Source organism: Rhinopithecus bieti, unplaced genomic scaffold (assembly GCF_001698545.2).
Source record: "Rhinopithecus bieti isolate Rb0 unplaced genomic scaffold, ASM169854v2 scaffold_61465, whole genome shotgun sequence".
Taxonomy (NCBI): domain Eukaryota; kingdom Metazoa; phylum Chordata; class Mammalia; order Primates; family Cercopithecidae; genus Rhinopithecus; species Rhinopithecus bieti.
The window spans coordinates 1,029,876-1,041,734 of record NW_016824041.1 but is presented as its reverse complement, the minus strand read 5'-3'; the positions used below and the strand labels follow the sequence as shown (position 1 = coordinate 1,041,734).

Here is an 11,859-nt window from a genome sequence, read left to right as displayed (position 1 = left end):
TTAAAAATTAGAATCATAACATTTATATTTATTTTCTGCTACTGTAATTCTTAACTCAATAAAAGGTATCTACTAAAAAGCTATATCAAATCTCCAACAACAGTAATTCAATGTGATTTTTAATGTTGGAAACAACACAAGGGAAGCTGCTACCACTGCTACTATTTAAAATTGCATATGGGCAGGTGCAGTAGCTCACGACTATAATCCCAGCACTTTAGGAGTCCATGGTGGGAGGATCGCTAGAGACCAGGAGTTTGAGACCAGCCTGGAAAATATCGTGAGACTCCCATCTCTACAAAAATTAATAAAAAAATTAGCCAGGCATGGTGGTACACGCCTATAGTCCTAGCTACTTGGGAGGCTGTATGGGAGGATCACTTGAGCCCAGGAGTTTGAGGCTGAAGTGAGCCACGATCATGCCACTGCACTCCATCCTGGGTGACAGAGCAAGACTTAGTCTCTCTTAAAAAAAAAAAAAGTCTAAAACAATAAGTTGCAAAGATATATTATTTCTCTTATTTATGTAATCAATTCATTTTGAAAAAATATGCCAGCATTATCTATGTGTTTATGGTATTCCCACTGTATATACAAGCACATACATATAACTGATGTTTGCTTCTATAACTGTGCTGTCCAATGGTAGCCACTAGTCACAGGTGGTTTTCTAAATTAATTAAAGTTGGCCAGGTGCAGTGGCTCACACCTGTAATCCCAGCACTTTGGGAGGCTGAGGCAGGTGGATCACCTGAGATCAGGAGTTCGAGACCAGCCTGGCCAACATGGCAAAATCCCCTCTACTAAAAACACAAAAGTTAGCCGGGTGTGGTGGCATGCACCTGTAGTCCCAACTACTCAGGAGACTGAGGCAGGAGAATCACTTGAACCCAGGAGGTAGAGGTTGCAGTGAGCCGAGATCGCGCCATTGCACTCCAGCCTGGGTGACAGAGTGAGACTCTATCTCAAAGAAAAAAAAATTAAAATTAAAGCTAAATAAAATGTAAAAGAATATTTCCCAGTCATACTAGTTGCATTTCAAGAGCTCAATAGCTTGGGTGAGTGGCAATTATATTGGGCAGTGCAGATGTAGAACATTTTTATCATTGCAGAAATTCTATTGGACAGCACTGCTATAGACTACATCAGTACACTGAGAAGGTACTTAAGAAGATATACCAGATATGACCAGGTGTGGTAGCTCAAGCCTGTAGTCCAGCACTTTGGGAGGCTGAGGCAGGTGGACCACTTGAGCCCAGGAGTTTGAGATGAGGCAGGATAACATGGCAAAACCCTGTCTCTACAAAAAACACAAAAATTAGCCAGGTGCGGTGGTGCATGCTTGTGGTCCCAGCTACTTTGGAGGCTGAGGTGGGAGGATCACCTGAGCCCAGGAGGTTGAGGCTGCAGTGAGCCATGATTGTGCCACTGCACTCTAGCCTGGTTGACAGAGTGAGACTCTGTCTCAGAAAAACAAAAACCAAAAAAGTAAATAAGTGATTACGTCTGGAGAAAGTAGTGTACTTTCTATTCTATATTCTTCATTATTTCCATGTTTATGAGCATGTATGTATTTACTCTTATAGTTTAAAATGTTTTCACTTTAGTTTTAAAGTATTTTATTTGAAAAAAATATGATGGATAAGATGTCCTTTAAATGATTTTTTTTTTTTTAATTTTAGTATTGATCATTTTCCATGTGTCTGTTAGAGGCAATATTTAGCAAACTTACAACTGAAATGCTGCTCAAAAACGTTGGCACTTGATCAGTAACTATGGTAATATTAACATAAAACTTTTTCCTAATGTATATCTTGATTTTTTCAAATGAATAATAAAGGCAGGTAAATAATAAGTTAACCTATTCCTGTCTCAAATTTTAAAAACAGTTGTATCCTTACCCCCCCCCCAAAAAAATTTATACCCAATTCAAATGACACTGATCTTTTATTGCGTCCTCTTCTCTCTATCACTCCCAGTTACTCGCCCCAACACCCCACAATGGGAAAGTGTAAAGATTTTTCAGAGGATGGATGTTTCTTAGACAGGTATGCATGTATGTATGAATGTAAATTTTGTTTAATACCAGGAGAATTGCCTTGTTAGACATACCCTTTAGGGGATTTTTAACCAATTGTCATATAAAATACACAGTATCCAACGGGACCCAATATATTAAGTTATTCCAAGAACAACTGGAACTCAATTGAAACAAACATCACGATAACGTAGTTTCACCGGACATTCCCATGGCTGTCAGAACATCCCTAGCCAACACAACCCTGCTCTTCTCCGACACTTAGTGTTTACAAGACCATAAGAGAGATGACAACAACATGCATCGTAAACATCAATTCCAGAAAATTCATCGTTCTACATGAAGAAACATCCAGTGTAAAAACAACGTTTCTTCTTCTCAGGTGCGTCCATTGAAGTAATTGAAAAGAGACAATTTTTAACTGTCACTGCTGACCCTGAGTACACTCCCTAATCCCCCCACCCTATTTTGCTTTTGAGACAAAGTCGCTCTGTCACCGCACTGGAGTGCAGTGGGGCACTCTCCAGTTCAACTGCAAACCATCCCACCTCCTGGTTCAAGCGATTTCTCATGGCCTTCAGCCTCAAATAGGCACATGATGCCGCTAGCCCGCTGTTTTTTATATTTTTTTCGTCAGAGATGGGGTTTCACCATACTTGGCCAGGTGGTCTGCGACTCTAGCATCAGGTGATCACTGCCTCGGGTCCCAACCTGTTGTTAGGGTGAGCCACGCGCCCTGGCCCAAGCCAGAGCTTCCTTATAAGGGGACTCCATCCCATCATGGCGATCCCCATCGTGACTCATCTAAACTTCCCCTTACCAAAGGCTCTCAATAACTCACTTTGAGGGTTCGGGTTCCAACACATGAATTTTGGGGGACCCCAGGTCTCTATAGCCATGGTAATTCTGTGCTTGGAGTCTTGGTCACTTAGCGGCTGCCTCTCTGCTGTGGGCCTTCGAGGGTTGCTTGTGGTGACCCGCCCTTCTAATTCCTTCCTCTTTAAACCATCCAAAACAAATTCCCATTTATTTCAGTAGCAAGAAAAACGTTATACTTCAAAGTCTTCCTTTTAAATATGATGTGACATTCAACAGGCACAGTTTTAGAAACAAAAAAATAAAATTGTTCATTAAATGTGTCCATCCATTGTAGTAACTGCTTTTCTGTTAGAATAAAATAAAATATTTAGAACTCAACGGTTTAGTAATTACAGGAGTAGTAAAGTAGGACTTTCACATTTTATTTCTGAGCTGACAGGAGTTCTTCTCAATATTAAACACTGAGACCCATTCTTAAAATCTACCTACTCTGGTATAACTAATAGGCTTTATTTCACCTTCTCATCAGTAACATCCCCTCAGGAAATGAACCGAGAAGACCAGTAACAGAGTCAATTCTCACCAGAGAATTGTTTCCCTGCCTGCTCATTACTCTTTGCTAAGCCTCAGTTTACTCTCATCTGCAAATGGGAAGTAATTATATAAGGTCCTCAGAAGACTGTGTGAGGTTTGAATGAAACTTAGATACATAAAGGAATACCAGAATGGCTTGGGAACACAACAGCCCTCTCTCCCTCTCCTCCCTTTCTCCCTCTCTGTCGGAAATAATCTCTGGATTCAACGCTTTCAATTTGTGATGACTCGATCTCCTGGGTCTGGTATCACATAGGCCACACAGCCCTGTGCATTCCCTGTATTAAATACAATGACCTCTGACAAGATTCCTCCAGAGGAGGCTTTCTGGTGTTGACATTATTGCCCAAGATTTTAGAGTGAAAAAAGCTCTTGGTGTTTCCTTCTGTTTCAGTCCATGTTCCTGTGCATAACGAGACGCTCAAGAAAATGCTTTATTGAATTGTATGGCTGAATGAATGAATGGATGGATGAATGAGGGATAAATAAAGAGATGCCTCATCTACAATTGAAGGCTTTTTAGAAAATCGAGCCCTAGCTCAGTACCAGGCATTGTAAAGCTACTCCAGAGCATACTACGGTTCCAATTAAAAGCCTCACAGGATAGAATTATGGTCCTCTACTTATGTGCAAGTAAGAGTAATATCAGGGAGAGGGGTGCGCAGAAGAGGAAAGGTTCCATACTTTCAGACTAGATCTACTGTGATAGCACCTCTCTTGAATGCAATATCTCCATTCCTTCCGCAGATTTTCAGTGTTCTCAATGGAAGACATACATAGGGACCAGTCCTACATTCTGGCATATAGTGGAGAAAATGTTTCTATTTCCCCGAGGTCCTTTTACTGAGAAACAGACCAAGTGAATTCTGTCTTAAGCATATCCTGTTTCCTTGTTAGTGAATTTATCTATATACAGGAGCTTTGCCTGAGTAAACCCAAAAATGCTAGTGTATGAAAACTGCAGAAACAAGAATCTATTCTCCATTCAGGTAGCCTTTGTTTTAAAGGAAAGTGGTGAATTACCCAGAAAGCTTGTTTCAGTAATTCGTCTGGTTGAGCACAGTGCGGTGAACAAAGTTAATGTGTTTATAAAAGATTCCTTCTTCAAAAGAAACCTAATTCTTAGTTTTCCTAGAACAGTATTATCCTAGCATTCTCCTTCTTTTATTAGAACACTTTGAATATGATGGAGTAATCTGGTTCAAAGATCTGAGGTTCTATTTAAAACTTAATTGTGTGATCCCCAACAATAAAGCCTAATATTGGACATGGCAATCAAGAAAGCAGCAAGAACTAAAACTGCCAAGAGATGCCCAGAGGTTGACTCTAGCACGCAGCCATTCCTGCTTAGTGTTATGTTCACGAGGTCCAGTGGGACATTTTAAAGTATCAATTAACGTGTCGCCACAGTTCCTCGAAAGCCTTATAAACGTCCTGAAACCATTAACATTACCGGAAGGCAAAAGTCTCTCACAAACGGCGCTCCTCTTCCAACTGGCCACTTTCCCTTCAGTCATGAGTAGCTCACGAAATAGCTGCTCAAAATACCAGCTGGGTTGTATCGCAGTTTCACTCTGATTGAGGGTTCTTTCGCGATGCCTTAGTTCTAGACATTCCACGGTAAGGGGTAGGTATTAAGCTCAAACTTGTTAGCAAACAGGCTTGGTGAATTAACCAGCCACTTTAAGTCTCCGTTTCCATAGATACAAATACCATGTACATAGTGGCCTGCAAAAGAAAGAACAAGAAACAGAGTCAAGACATGCTTGCTTTCAGAGGGTGATGAACTTACAGAATACTAGAGGTACTCTCTGACTAACGACAACTGTGCCAGTGCTACAGGATTCAAATGAAATATGATCGTGCAGTCTCAGCCCACAAAGAACTGGAACTCTATTTAGAAGAACAAGAGGTACAAATACGTTATTTGAAAAAAACGAGTTAAATCATAGAAGGCATAAAATAACAGATGTTAATATTTTGATTATTATGTTAATTACTGTGTTTATTATGTCAATATTAATATTAAAATTGTGTTAGTAACAAAATAGGTGTTACAAGGCCATTCATGTACAGTAGTCCCCCTTTATCTGCAGTTTTGCTTTCTGAGGTTTCAGTTACCCGAGGTCAACCATGATCCAAAAATATTAAGATATTTTGAGAAAGAAAGAGAGCATATAACTTTTATTCCACACAACTTACTTTTAGTCACATAACTTTTATTACAGCATATTGTTATAATTGTTCTGTTTTATAATTAGCTATTATTGTTAACCTCTTACTATACCTGTTTCAAAAATTAAACTTTATCATAGATATGCATGTACAGGGAAAAACAAAGTACATTCAGGGTTCCATACTGTCTGTGGTTTCAGGCATCCACTGAGGATCTTGAAATGTATTCCCCGTGCATAAGGGGGGCCTACTGTATTACTAAATGAGAGTTACAGATGAGAAGTCCTACAGTGGTAGAGGTGGAAGAGGTCTTTATGGATTGCATAGGGTAAATCTTTTTCCTGAGTTCTAGTCTATCCAAGTGCCTACTTGATATCTCTGCCTAGATGTGTAATAAACCTCAGTGATGTAACATGTCAATATTGAATTTTTTTTTTAACCTCAATAGCTTTTGGGTTGGGGACTTTCTGGGAGAGGCGGTTTTGTTGGGAATAGGTTAGAAACAAGAATAGTAGGAAGTTGCAATCATTTTCCAGAGATTCCTCTGGGCACACAGTAGGACAATTGCTGGTTGACCAACTTCACAGACTGAAGGGTTGGGCCTTGTATCTCACAAGTATGGACAGGCCTTAAAGATTTTTGAATAGAAGAATCATATGATGAAACTGATTTTAGCAAGATTAATTTTGAAGTGTTTTGCAGGGTACATTAGAAACCAAGAGGCTGCAGTAGTAACATAAACTGGAGAGCTCGTTCAAAGTTAATGTCTGTGATGAGTGAGAAAGGGAGGATATTGAAGATGCTAGTACAGAAGGACAGACAGAATGTGGTGATTAATTCAGTGGGCTGGGAAGAAGCATAACAGAGAGTGGAAGTCACTGGGGAAAGAAGCCAGAATTGTAGGAAGTGAAAGAATGACCAGGCGGCGAGAACCGAAAACACAGGTCTTAAGCACATGCTTAAGGAAATGGAAGTGAACAAGGAAAGAATCTTTCGGCCTGGAGAAAGCAGAGGGCTCATAGACAACTCGATGTCTTCAAGATAGGGGAGATGAGTACACACTTTTGGAGAGAAGGAAAAGAGGCAGCAGAAAGGGAGAGGCTGAGAATGCAAAAGGGTAAGGGTCCGAGAGAGGGGGCCCACAGAGAGCTGAGACCATAGCTGGTGGCTTTTGTTGGGAGGATGGGTGACTTTTCCTCTTGAAATAGGAGGGAACAATGAGAGAATGTGTCCAAACCGCTCTAAGACGGTGGGACAGGATGACATGACAAGGGACTAGATGACGAATTTTGATCACATACCTTGAAAGTTCTTTTTCAAGTTGAAATGGTCGCTTTTGAGAATAGGAAAGGCTGTTTTAGCATAACCTTGTGATATGGTTTGGCTGTGTACCCACCCAAATCTCATCTTGAATTGTAGCTCCCATAATTCCCACGTGTTGTGGGAGGGATGCAGTGGGAGATAAATGAATCATGGGGGGCGGTTTCCCCCATACTGTTCTTGTGGTAGTGAATAAGTCTCATGAGATTTGATGGTTTTATAAGGGGCTTCCCCTTTTGCTTGTCTGTCATTCTCTTTTTCCTGCCACCAGTAAGATGTGCCTTTTGCCTTCTGCCAGGATTGTGAGGCCTCCCCAGCCATGTGGAACTATGAGTCCATTAAACTTCTTTGTCTTTGTAAATTACCCAGTCTTGGGTATGTCTTCATCAGCAGTGTGAAAACAGACTAATACACCCTGGGAACTTAAAGGTGAGCAGGAAAGCTGAAAAAGTGTCCCTTAGGAAGGGCAGCAGGAAAATAATGAGGTAAACAAAAGGATAAGTAGGTAGCCAGGAGGCCTAGCTGAAGTTAGGTGACAGGACCCAATGATGGGTGTGTCTTAAGAAAGTTCCGCAACACCCTCCACCAATACTCTGCCTAGGGAAGTACAAATGGCAAGAAAGGCAGATGGTGGTAATGATTAGGGTTCATAATCAGCCTTGTAGGGTCAAAATGGCAAAGGGACTGAAAATGTTGGTGAGGACATCTTGTAGTGGCTGATTACAATACCCGGGTCAGACAGGAGTCCTCAGAAGGAAGCTCACAGAAGGAAAAAGCTCGAAATGTCGAACCTCTGGAAATCCCAATTCAAACCAAAAACAACATGGTTTAGGTGTGGACATAAAACAGTGAACAAACTGGTCAAATTTCCTAGCTGTCTTGGAGCTTCTGCTCTGGGAAGAAAGACAGTAAAATAAGTAGGTGAAGGAAACTAGTAGAGGTGACAAAGACATTGTAATCAGAGATGGGCACTCCAAGTTGAAGATCATTCTAAGTGCTAAGAGGGCTGATGAAGGTAGTACAGGCCGGGTGTGGTGGCTCATGCCTGTAATCCCAGTACTTTGGGAGGCCGAGGCAGGTAGATCACGAGGTCAGGAGATCGAGACCAGTCTGGCCAACATGGTGAAACCCCGTCTCTACTAAAAATACAAAAATTAGCTGGGCGTGGTGGTGGGTGCCTGTAATCTCAGCTACTCAGGAGGCTGAGGCAGGAGAATCACTTGAACCCGGGAGACAGAGGTTCCAGTGAGCCGAGATTGTGCCACTGCACTCCAGCCTGGGTGGCGAGAGCGAAACTCCATCTTAAAAAAAAATAATAAAATAATAATAATAAAAAAAAGAACGTAGGCAGGTGGCATGCATTATCCCCTGAAGAAAATATGGACTGATTAAAGTAAATATATCAACATGCTTCAGAATGGACCGAAATTTCTTTGCATGAGAACATTGCTGTCCACAGTGGGATGAGACCATCAAGAGACACATGAGAAAGAAGTTGGTGTAATGGAGAGTTTTAGAGATGGAGCAACTTGGAAATTTTCACCTGAAACATTTAACATTTAGGTGCAGGTAAGATGGGGCTGGGTGCGGTGGCTCACCCCTGTAATCCCAGCACTTTGGGAGACCAAGGGGGGCAAATCACGAGGTCAAGAGATCGAGACCATCCTGACCAACATGGTGAAACCCCGTCTCTACTGAAAATACAAAAATTAGATGAGTGTGGTGACATGCGCCTGTTGTCCCAGCTACTCTGGAGGCTGAAGCACAAGAATCCCTTGAACCTGGGTGGTGGAGGTTGCAGCAGTGAACTGAGGTCTTGCCACTGCACTCCAGCCTGGTGATAGAGCGAGAATCCATCTCAAAAAAAAAAAAAAAAAAGATGGACTGATGAGTAGAGGCAAAGCCTTGTTACCATAGGGAGAAAAGGCCAAATCACCATATTGTCATTCATTCACTGATTCATTCGTTCAAACAATCACTTACTAAATAAATACTTATTACGTATTATGGGCTGAATTGTCTCTTTAAATTCATATGTTGAATCCTAATGCTGAGTGCCTCAGAGTAGAGACAGGGTCTTTAAAGAGGTAATTAAGTTAAAATGAGACCTTTAGGGTGAGCCCTAATCCAGTATGACTGGTCTCCTTAGAAGAAGAGGGGATTAGGACACAGACACACACAGAGGGAAGACCATGTGAGAACACAGGGAGAAAATGCCACCTACAAGCCAAGTGGAGAGGCCTCAATAAACCAGCCCTGCTGACAACTGGATCTTGGACTTCCAGCCTCTAGAACTAAATACATTTCTATTAAGCACCCAGTCTGTGTCACTTTCTTATGGCAGCTCTAGCAAACTACTACTCGTGCCTGATATGTGCTGGGCAATATTCTGAATGCAGTGTGTGCCAAGACTGATACAAACTCTTCTTCATAAAGTTCTATAGAAATGGAAATAACTTAGGATTTCTAGTTCTTTTCCATTTGGAGGGGAACCCTTCTTGCTAGTGTCACCTGCCATCCATCATGCCAGAGCTGTGCAAACCCCAACAGCTCTCCAAGCCACTGGGAAGGCTGCCCAACAGCTCTCCAAGCCACTGGGAAGGGGAGCAGGGACTGGCCTGAGGGTTGGGGGCCCAGCTTTCTCTGTGGTGAGAACATGACATCACTTCTCCTCCTTATGGCTTTCCCTTCTGAATAGCTGGACTCTCAGAAGGCACAGCAAGAGGAATAAACAAGAAGAAAGCTGACTCTATAAGGAAAAAAAAAATTAGCCAGGTGTGGTGGTGCATGCCTGTGGTCCGAGCTACTTGGGAGGCTGAGGTGTGAAGCCTGAACCCAGAATGTTGAGGCTGCAGTGAGCTGTATTCATGCCACTGCACTCCAACCTGAATGACAGGTGAGACCCTGCCTCTAAAGAAAGAAAGAAAGCTGAAAACTAGCAAGGAGAAAAAAATGTCGCCGTGATTTGAACCCATCTTTCCATCTCCCTAGGTAATTATAAGTTGGAGAATATCAGTGAGATGTTTAAACTTATTTTTGAAGGACTTTGTCTTGAAGCCTTTGGCTTCTCCAATAACTAATAGATTGGTCTAAATATAGCAGCAATTCTCTCTCCATGAGAACCCTGGATTCCACAGCTACCTTCCTGCTAACACCAACAGGCAGTGGCCTAGAAGCATGGAACGAGAGCCTCACCATGACAGCCTCCGTGACTGTCTTCCATATCACTCCACTTTATAGCTCTGAGGTTTCCAGTCCAGGATGCATTTGGCATAGAGCCAGGAACACCTGCAATGTTGATAAAGAAAAAATGTAGAGATGAGAACCATGAGAGAAGGGCATCAATTGCATCAATTAAGCCTCTAAATTAGGCTTACTTTCTTTCAGTTTATTACCTTTCACATTTCACACAGATTGGTATGTACTGATCTACCCATCTTCTGTTTCCTCCAGTTGATCTTTTGACCAGAATTTTAGTTGTGGCTCATCATCTAATTAGTATAACATCTAATTCAATCAATATACAAATCAATATACTAATACAATTCTGATCCATTTACTAATACCTAATTCAGTTGGGGGGTGGGGTGCTGTAGGTTGGCATCTTGCTAAGCTAGGGTTTCTCCACCTCAGCGCGATTGACACTTTGGGCTGGATGATTCTTTGTTGTGGGGGCTGTCCTGTGTTTTGTAAGATGCTTAGCAGCATCCTTGGCCTCTACCCAATAGATGCCAATAGCACCGTCTCCTCAACTGTGACAGCCAAAAACATCTGCAGATATTGCCAAATGTCCTGTGGGTGAGCAAAATCACCCCATCTGAGAACCACTGTGCTAAGTGTTTCTCAATAACCCTGTCTATGAAATAAATTTGGTAGGTCATAGAGATTGAAGGGCCTATTTAATCATAGTTAGACTCCAAGATTATAATATATAAATCATTACTAGAGAAGAAGTTGCCAGACATAGTGGCTCATGCCTGTAATCCCAGCATTTTAGGAGGCTGAGGTAAGAAGATCCCTGGGCAACAGAATGAAACCCTGTCTCTACAAAAAATAAAAAATTAGCTGAGTGTGGTGGCACGTGCTTGTAGTCCCATCTACTTAGGAGGCTGAGGTGGGAGGATCATGTGAGCCTAGGAAGGTCAAGGCTACAGTGAGCCATGATTGTGTCTCTGTACTCCAGCCTGGGCCACAGAGCAGGACCCTGTCTCAAAAAATAAATAAATAAATAAATAAATAAATAAATAAATAAATAAATAAAAGAAAAGGAAAACATGGGAATCAACATAAATGCAACTAAAGAGAAATACTTTGCTTTAGAGTTACAGCGTTTTCCACCAGTGAGTAATGCAATCTGAATGTAATTTTGATGCAATGGCACTATGCAAATGCTATCTGTACCCAAATTACAATAGTCCTCTCTTAGAAGATTCTTTTTAATTATTGATAAGACATATTATGGTAGGCAGAATAATGGCTTCCACCCACCCCCTCAAACACACACATACAGAACAGACAAAGATGCCCACATCCTAATCCCTGGAACCCGAGAATATGTTATTTTACACGGCAAAGGGGGATTACAGTTGCTGATCAGCCGACCTTCACATAGGGAGGGTGTCCTGAATTATCTGGGTGAGCCAAATGTAATCAATCACAAGGGTCCTCAATGTTGGAAGAGGGAAACAGGAGAGCTGGACAGAGTGACGCAATGTGAGAAGGCTCTACTCTGACTCTGCCTTTGCTGTTTGAAGATGGGGGAAGAAGCCACCAGCCAGGAATGTGAGTGGCCTCTAGAAGCTAGAAAAGGCGAGGAACTGGATTGTATTCAGAGCCTACAGAAAGGAACCTGACCCAGCCAATGCCTGGATTTCAGCCTAGTCAGGCTTTTGTCCTACAGAATTGTAAGACAA

The 11,859-nt window shown here is 41.9% G+C and overlaps 1 protein-coding gene across 2 annotated transcripts in view; it reads right to left on the bottom strand.

The window, feature by feature from the left end:
• Window positions 1-4,992: 4,992 nt before the first annotated feature.
• The window catches only part of LOC108522006 (N-acetyllactosaminide beta-1,6-N-acetylglucosaminyl-transferase-like), a 99,763-nt gene continuing 92,896 nt past the window's right edge, over window positions 4,993-11,859 (bottom strand). Inside the window, exons 2-3 of one of the 2 annotated variants that reach the window (XM_017862106.1) lie at window positions 10,142-10,234; window positions 4,993-5,179 (exon numbers count right to left, since the gene is read on the bottom strand). In XM_017862106.1, the coding sequence (XP_017717595.1) occupies window positions 5,058-5,179; window positions 10,142-10,234 (215 nt within the window). In that variant the 3' untranslated portion in view covers window positions 4,993-5,057. The remainder of the gene's footprint in view (window positions 5,180-10,141; window positions 10,235-11,859) is intronic. The other variant, XR_001883338.1, reaches the window with a different exon arrangement.